Consider the following 9,188-nt stretch of genomic DNA (forward strand, 5'->3'; position numbering starts at 1 on the left):
GCTTCATGTTGCCTCCATCAAATTAGACCAAAGCCAAATTTACAGCGTCTTGCAGTTTACTTGTTTCAAGGTACATGCATAAACCTTGTAAACAAGTGCTCCTTTTTTCTTCAACTGAAGGACAAAGCCAGACACTGATAGATCTAACATTTCAATAAGATTTGACCCTCTTAATACAATGCAACAATGCCATAAGGATAATTATACTAGAAGTAATTATTCTGGTTAAAAAACGATACAATAAAATAGTAAAGAAAATTTAGAATAGTAAAAATTGTGCACTTTTTTGTCATCAAATTTAGAATTTCACACCAAGTCCTGGAGCTTTCTAGGTTTGTTAGCCTTATATTAGTACCTTGTGCATTTAGTAAGGGATGCTTGTTAGTCAATGGATGTCAAGCAATTTTCTGGACTTGAGCTTTGATTGATTTGCTTCAGAGTTTGGAATGAACTATTTAACGAAGTAAAATCTTCTGTTAGAAGTTGGATATTTCTTCTGTAGACTATTTGGAAACATCTTTAATCTTTGCACATGTTTTGAATGAAAAATCAGCAAAGCAAGGTGACAACTACACAGTTCATAATGTCAACCTCAAGGGAGCAATAATGTCCATCAGTATGAATATGGATTCTAAACTTCTTGCTGTGGGAACAGACAAAGGATATGTAAGTACTCCTGGACTATTGAACTATTGAAATTGAGATTCCTCTTATCTTTTAGTTAGTTGCTTTCATTTTTTTTTTAATATCACTTTAAACTAGTTTGCTAATTTTTAGTTCAATTTCTTACCTGGATGACTAAATTAGAAGATCAGAATCATGCATAGCTTGCACTAGTTAGAAAAGTTAATGCAAACTATTGTTTGACTGAACTTTCATCTCTATCAATAGTGATTAAAATCTATTAGGATATCTTGACTGTCTACTGGAGTTATGCTATTAAGGATTCTTTTCAAGGACTTAATAATCAGAAAATTTTGTAGAAAGTGGATTTGATGACCCATCAGGATATTCTATTTCCATGCTTGTGGATCTCAAGTCTAATATATTGGAAGTGTAAAGAGATACAAGTACCAAAGTAACTATATATCGGGATAGAAGGAGGAAGTCAGTATCTCTAATGAATATCCTTTTCATCTATGGTTGCATAATTTACAAATTTCTTTTTGAATTTGTGAGGTCCTCACTGGGCTGACATACAAATATTGATAATGGAGTGATTATATTATAAATAAAACATATGTGGTTATACAGTGTACATAAGAAACTCACATAAAGAATGTGTAGTTTTGATATTTTTATGAAGTTGACTTCGATATTTATGAGGAACTTAACAAGTCTCATTTTTTTATTGAGAAAAAAAGGTATAAACTGCTGGGGTAGAACAACAATATTGACCCTCCCTACTCCCTAGACCCTGCACTGGGAGCCTGGGAGTCTCGTGCACCGGATATATCTTAGTTTACAATGAACTAGAGTATTCTTTATACAGAGACTCTGTTGTCATTGCATATAGGGTCATGAAGAAACAAAATTAGGTTTTCTGTAAAGTTTACCTTAAAGCATTTCTCATTTTAATATCTAAAAATGTTTTCCTGTTGCACCAAAAATTATAGTGGAGGATTGCTTTGCTTACTAACATGATATAACTATATTTATTGTCTCAATATTTTATCTTTATATTGGTATGTGAGTATCACTTGCACACAAGAAAGTTCAGCTTCATTCATGCCATACCGCATAGGAACAGAACTAAAATTGCATGGATGTTTGGAGTTATGTCCCTTTCTATTTCTGCATCATGTTATATATTTGCATGTCAAAGAAAATGTTGTCTTCCAGGTATCAGTAATCCAGATGGAAGGGACCACCATCTTATATCAAAAGCAAATACCTGGCCAAGTTTATAGTGGTATCATGTCTTTGCAATTTGTGAATCATGGCCAAAATGGCTCAGAGAACAGCATATTGTTGGTAGGGATGGAGGATTCATCAGTTTTGGCTCTTGAAGAGGATTCAGGGCATGCATTGAGTGCTAATCCAGTCAAGACTAAGAAAACCTGTAAAGCTTTGTTGATGCATATATTGGGTATGCCCTAGTCAGAAGCTATTTGTCAATGTAATCTTTTTTTTTCTTAAATGGTCACTTATAAAATGTGAAAAGCCATCAGGATGAGATAATATATAGCTGTCTCAAGTCTTTAAATGAAACAGATGCATCACCAAATGGAGTATGCACCTCAGACTGTGTGGATACAAGCAAACAAAGTTATTCAAAACAGTTAATGCAGAAGCAACCACTAGTATTGATTTGCTCTGAAAATGCCATACGTCTGTATGCTTTAAGTCATGTATTACAGGTGATGGTATTTCACATATTTTTCCCTTCCAGTTCCTTGAACAAGTACAAAAAAAGACTAACTTCCCTTTGGTTTTTATCATCTTAGGGGATTAAGAAGGTTTACAGTAAGAAAAAGCTAGATGGCAGCTGTTATTATGCATCAATTATCCATGGCTCTTCATTGGATGTCGGACTGGCACTTGTGTTTTCCTGTGGCAAGATGGAGATAAGGTGATCCTATCTTCTGTAGAATATGTTATAGTTTTTCTTTTGATTTGATAATGAATCCAATTATAACTTTGTGTACTAGATATGTCCATCTGCTGATTAGGAAATGTTGTTTTTTTATAAGAATTAGTGAGTTGATTTTGTTGGTGGCAGATGCAGAAAAATTAATGTAGCAGGTTTAAATTTGAACTTTGCTTGTCATTCGGTTAGGTCAATCTGCTTCATTTGAACTAACAGTCTAAGCACATTTACCTGATATTTGAAATTGTCAAATTTCAGATCCCTTCTAGATTTAGCTGTCTTAAATGAGGTTTCCCTGAGAGGATTAACCTATCCAACATTGAAATCACCCCCAAATGCAAATAGTATATTCTGTGTTTCCTCTGAAGGAGAAATTCTTCTGGTGAGAACAATTGTTATTTAATTTGATATTTAACTCATTAACATTTTCCTGGAAGTTGCTGAGGTTTTTGCATGTGGCTTAGGTCAATGGAGATCAAGCATTGCTCTTTATTTCAGTTTTATCTCACAGGGAAATCTACAGGTACATTATTGAAATTAAACATTTAGACAATCTGTCTGAGGACACAGTTTAACTTATTTCATTTGCTGTTGATGAAGATGATTTAGTTATTATGTTTCAGGTGTTCTATTTTCCTGCAGCTTATAACTTGACTACATTGCTTTTTTCTTTCAAAAATACTTTGTTTGATGTTATAATACTCTTGTGGATATTAATATTTAGAATTTCTTTTAAAACTAAAGTCCATATGCATATTAGTAATAACTTTCGATGAGGGCAAGCCTTAGTACAACAGCATGGTTACTCCTTTATGATTAGAGTTTGAATCATGGAAACAACTTCTCTGCTTCTAGTGGTAATATTGCATATATTCATCCAATCCAGAGCCCCACATTGGCAGGAAACTCGTACATCGAATTTGTTCCCATATATTATTAGTAGCATTCGATAAGTTTTTTGTTTGCATGGAATTGATATCAACAAATGTTTTAATAAGGTTAGAAGAAAGTTTCCCATTCTCAATATGTAGCCAATGCTATGAAAACTGGTACTAGTCTGTGCTATAACTTTGAACAAGAAAGGCCTACCCTTAACCCAAAAGGTTTCATGTAGGTGGAAAGACCAACCCTGCAGTATTTCTAGTACCGAACACATTTGTAATAAGGCAACTTTTTGAGACTTCTCTATATAGGGAAAGAATCTTATTAGTCAAGTACTCAACTGTGTTACAAATAAAATAAATTTGTGGTTCTACAAGCTTTCTTTGGGAACCGGGAACCCATCTAATTTTGTTTTAGTTATTATCAGGCATTTAGAGTATATTACCAATGTTTACATGGAGGGTCTTGCCCCACAAGAAGGGACTTCTTGCATGAAGAATCCCCAAAAAGAGAGGAAAAAGGTAAAATATTGAAGTGCCACTTATCTTGTTGGCTATAGAGTTTACATTATATGAGAAAGATCATGTTATCCAGGGAATATTTGGCATGGTTGTCAAAGATCTGAAAGGAAACAAAACAAAACATGGCAAAGAAAATGATGCTGATGATTCAAGTATTTCTGAAGAACTCTCAGCTTTATTTTCAACAGTTAATTTCTTACATTCTGATGAGACAAGGTGTAGCTCAGTTGTAAATAATGAAGATGTTGAGCTGGACATAGGTAATTGCCATAATTTCTATTCACCTTATTATGTTTTAGCATGCTTACATAGAAACATGTCTTTTCTACCCATGAAGATGATATTGACCTTGAAGATACCAAAGAAAAACACAAAGGTTTGAACTTGGCTGTTTTGGACAAGCAGAAGTTAGGAAAGAAACTCCATGCTCTCAAAGGTCAGTACAAAATGTTCACTTTATTAATTACGAGTGATTCTTTTGGGACAATTTTGTAATTTCAACTTGACAATTTAGTTTTCAAATCTTGCTCGGATAGGAACTGTAGGAAAATTGAAGTTGAATATAGAAGAAAAGATGAACTCAAGAAAAGATAAGCACGAGGAGGAGAAGGATATTAGTGCTGTTGATAAGATCAAGCAAAAGTATGGATATGCAACAAATGACGTGAGTAAAATTCATCCGCACTCCCACTGCAAAACTTTGACAATTAAAATTTAGAGCTTACATTTCAATTGCTTCAAACTTCCTGTTTGGTTTTACCTTCCTATAATGTTAGTAACACATCTATAAGTTTTGCCATAATTTTTTTTTATATGCTTCTAAATAAGATCATCATCATACCTTGCCATCTTGACCTATTCCTGAATTAAGAACATGTCAGAAATTTGAACCAATTTCAGGTGGGTCTTTATTGTTTTTATTTTTTCTCCTTTATGTTGCTCAAGGTTTCAAAAGCTGCAGTATTTTAGATGCAAGGCCAGTACATATCTTCCAATTCAGTTTGTGTGCTGCTCTAACACCTAATACCAATATCATAGTAGCTTTTAATATTCTTTGTCTTAGTGTACTTACGGTTACGGTTAATAACCATAACCGTACTTATGGTTACGGTTAGTGTACTTCCTTCCCTTAAACTCTCAATCTGGTGTGAAAGCACTCGAAAGAAGAGAATTGATCAAATTGTTGAGTCAGTTGTTCGCTCGAGAGAATTAATCACCTGTGAATCAGCTATTAGCTTTGGAGTAAAGGAAGCAGATTGGTTTGACGCTTGACGTTGGTAGAGATTATGAGTCTCTTTTGCCTTACGCTTTTGCTCAAAGTGTTGTTGGTCTTCAAGTAGAGTTCCGCTCGCGCTAGGCAAAAACAGTGTCTTGTATAGAAACAGTAAATAGAGAATCAGCAACTGGTATAGCTTAGTCTGAAGTTTTGATTCTGTTTGAAGCGTTATTGTGGGCTTATGAAACTTACTTTACCTAATGCATCAACTTGTTCTCTATACTAGATTTACATACCCAGATAATCACAAATAGGTCTTTCCACTAAATCATCTATTATGATTCTCTTTGTTTTGTCCACCCCAATGATTGATTCTCTTTGTTGTTGTCATCCTGTCTTCATTGTCATTGTCATCATCGTTATCATTGTCAACTTTTATGTGATTCTGTTAGTTTTCTTTAGGGCAAAGATTAATAAAGTAACAGTCTGACCCAGTTATGGTATCAAATATACAGTTCAACTTTCATTATAACACAATTTCTTTTTAATTTTTGTTTATTCAGTGATATTGGGTGGTATATGTTGATATATTGAAATTGATATCAGACAGATTTAAACATTACTTCAGGGTGCTTGTCAATAACTTCCACTTTCTTTCTACTTTGTAATATGTTCGTGTGTGCTCAAAATCTGATGCCCCAGAATAGTTTTCTACTTTTCTTATTGTTTTATTTGTGTTATCTTAGTTATTGAATTTGATATGCTTGTTTATTTTTAGCCATTAAATGAGGCCACTCTTTTTCCTGATATTTTCGTAGCTTGTACACCTTTTATTTTGAGGAAGCTCTAGCATTTGTGTTGGAAACTATTATTTTCTTTTCATAGCTTTGTAGCATTCACAGTTTATGATGCATTGCCTTGATACAGGAGTCAAATACTGTAAAGATGGCAGAGAGCAAATTGAGGGAGAATGTCATAAAGCTGAAGGTATTAACTTGTCCCAAATTTGAGTGTCATTTTCCCTTGTCAACTTTATTGGATTGATAACAATGAAGTCAGCCTTGAAAGAAAAGCTAACAAGAAAGCAATGGAGATTTAGATTTCTCTTCTTTCTTTTTTTCTTCCATGAAAATCTTGATATGATTTCTGATATTACATATCATAAATACCTTTCTCAAGTCCCACTTTTTATTGTTATCTCTTTAGAATGTATGTTCAATTTTGATGAGGTCAAGTTTGCAAATCTCATGGTTGATACAGAACAAAAGATACTGATTCAACCAATTACTGGTATCAAAATATATAGCTAGATGCGGCTACATTCATTTATCCATCATTTCTATTGAATGACACTAGGTGATGCTGGTACACTCATTTATCTGTCTGGTATGCTGGTATCATATTGGTATGATAGGTTGCTAAAACATATATCGGGTGAGATTTAAATCATTGGATGAGGTACTCGTAAATGATTAGTCAAGGATCAATGCAAATCAATGATAAGTTGCATTTCTAGTATCATAGAAGCTAAGAAAAGATATTATAATGAAAGATATACAATCATATAATGATGTTAATTACTGTGCTTCGTTCTACTGTTTACCATCAGATGATTTAAATGGTCTAACAGTTCTAAAGTAAATTCTAGCCTTTTCATGTTTTTTTTGTTCTATTGAATTTGTAGGCAAGCCTTGTACACTTCTACTGCCTAGGATTGTGTTGTATTGTTAACTAAAATTTAAAAATGTGGTGCAAAAGTTTGTAAGTGAACTGGAGAACTGAGGAACAAGTTAGAAAGTGAATCGAAAGTGAATATATGTTATCAGAGACAACTATGTATAGCATGGCTGCATGAGGAAGGACCAAGTAGAGAATGTTCTTTTGGATCACAGAATGAATGATCCAAAGAATGGAAAATGTGTTATCTTCACTAGAATCGAGTTCACCTAAAGTGCAGCTTGGATGCCAATTATTCGAAGCTTGACTAGATCTTATGGTTTAAGTTACTGTTGTATTACGGCCTGGACTGGTGAACAAGAGCTGTTTTCTGGTCCACTGGTGGTTGGCACATGGACCAAGCCCTACCAAGGTCCAGATTCAGGCATACCACCTTGGCTGGTTTAAAACAAGTAAATCCTCTCTTTTTCACCCTTCTTCACACACCCCATTCCCCTCCCCCGCGCCCCCCCCCCCCCACGGTCATACACTCACTCACTCTCATTCCCTTCTAAATTTCTCTCAACCCTTTTAAATAATTCCAGAACATCAAGGGAGGAGTATTTCTCTTACATCTCTTCTGAATTTCTTGTAGATCTAAGACAGATCCATAAGGAACAAGGGTTGATCATTGTGGATCTACACTAGATCTGAATATAACCAGTCTTATGTTAGCCTAGATAGATCCATATGAATGGATCTAGTATTTATTTTTTTCTAGATTGAAATCACTTTATTATTATCATTATGAAACGGATCTAACCTAGATTCATGCGGATCTATGCTTAGATCCATATGGATCTCAGCTAGATCAAAATGGATTGGTATTTTATTGTTTTCTTGATTGAAATCAGTTTATTGTTATCAATATTGATAATATTTGCCAAGAATAAGTGAGACAGAATCCTAAATTAGTATTTATTTGCAGATTTTTCTATCTTTTTTAGTGCCATGGTACATACAGCCATATGTATGCCCGTGTGTATCTGACCCATACCAATCTGAGGATGGACTGATATAGGTTCAATTAGCGAAATTGAATTTCCTTGGGTTAAGTTGATACCCAAAACTTCTGCACATTTAGTGCTTAGCCTCCTCTATAAGTATATAAGTAGGATCATAGAGTTTATCGGTAAAACAAACTAAGATGAAATATAGGGAGTTGAATGTTACATTAGCAAACATAAATTTTGGCCATTCTGACTTGAAAATATATATTCATTGAAATTGAGGGCTTTGCTTTGACAATAAATTAAGCCTACAAATGAACCACACTATCTTTTCATAAGAAGACTCATTCTCACCATCTTTTCCTGTTCCATTGCTTTTGACAAAATACATTGACTACTTTCTCCTGATGCATTAAGAGGACAAATGCTACTATGTGTCTTGGCAAAATCTTGGTGCGAATCTTTTTGGTTGTTCCCGCTATGGAAAAGCATTACCTACCTGCTTGGAAATTGTTCCATGGTCATAAATCTGTATGTTGTTGTGGCTGATTATTGCAGGCCATTGGATTGCGGACATCGGAGATGCAGAATACAGCTCAGACATTTTCATCCTTGGCAAAAGAACTGCTACAATCCACACAGGGCAGCAAGAGTACGTAGGAGAGACAGACGTCGCATTAAGTTCCCACTTGTGTATGTGTGCAGTACATGGTGTAGAACCTATTGTTATTGTTGTGTGTTTTGTGTGTAGGTTCTTCGCGTGTGTGATTTCGTTTAGCGTGTAGGGGTCATGGTTATGATTTGTGCTGACGCTACTCTCTCTTTTCTGCGGTAGCATTTGTATCTTGGATCATGATAAATAAACAAAAAGGAGTTTGATCGGAAAGGAATACGGAACCCAGAGTGAGCAAAGATGGAATTAGCAACTCAACAAGTGTGATGTGGGATCCACTTAGTCAAGTGTGCTGCAGATTAGATGGCGGCATTGTGTCGGCAATTTCTGTTCCTACACATTGCTTTGATACGAAAATTCACGCCTGCAAATGCTTATTAAGTATTCTTCACAAAGTTACTAGTTGCGAACAATCTTTTAGTGTCAGCTGTCTCTGCTGTGAGATTTACCAGTGACAACTCACAAACTCCATGATCAAGCCACACGAAATTTAGCTGCACTCGTAATCACCACTATACCTCAGAAACCCCGTTCTCATAACACATTTAAGTGCACCCATTCCACTTCAAACACATCCAGATATGAAACAACTACCGATCACGATATCAATTCGACCAAATCAATCAACTAGCCAAAACTC

At 34.8% G+C, this 9,188-nt stretch overlaps 1 protein-coding gene across 4 annotated transcripts in view; it reads left to right on the forward strand.

Moving 5' to 3' along the window:
* LOC103985112 (uncharacterized) overlaps positions 1-8,761 on the forward strand; it is a 35,038-nt gene extending 26,277 nt beyond the window's left edge. For 2 of the 4 annotated variants that reach the window (XM_009402722.3, XM_009402724.3), the window contains exons 13-24: positions 554-666; positions 1,843-2,089; positions 2,215-2,360; positions 2,448-2,572; positions 2,849-2,972; positions 3,055-3,113; positions 3,900-3,993; positions 4,067-4,253; positions 4,331-4,429; positions 4,530-4,657; positions 6,137-6,196; positions 8,434-8,761. In XM_009402722.3, coding sequence (XP_009400997.1) covers positions 554-666; positions 1,843-2,089; positions 2,215-2,360; positions 2,448-2,572; positions 2,849-2,972; positions 3,055-3,113; positions 3,900-3,993; positions 4,067-4,253; positions 4,331-4,429; positions 4,530-4,657; positions 6,137-6,196; positions 8,434-8,535 — 1,484 coding nt within the window. In that variant the 3' untranslated portion in view covers positions 8,536-8,761. The remainder of the gene's footprint in view (positions 1-553; positions 667-1,842; positions 2,090-2,214; positions 2,361-2,447; positions 2,573-2,848; positions 2,973-3,054; positions 3,114-3,899; positions 3,994-4,066; positions 4,254-4,330; positions 4,430-4,529; positions 4,658-6,136; positions 6,197-8,433) is intronic. The other 2 variants (XM_009402723.3, XM_018826696.2) reach the window with 1 other exon arrangement.
* Positions 8,762-9,188: the final 427 nt, after the last annotated feature.

This window comes from Musa acuminata, chromosome BXJ2-5 (assembly GCF_036884655.1).
Source record: "Musa acuminata AAA Group cultivar baxijiao chromosome BXJ2-5, Cavendish_Baxijiao_AAA, whole genome shotgun sequence".
NCBI classification, from domain to species: Eukaryota; Viridiplantae; Streptophyta; class Magnoliopsida; order Zingiberales; family Musaceae; genus Musa; species Musa acuminata.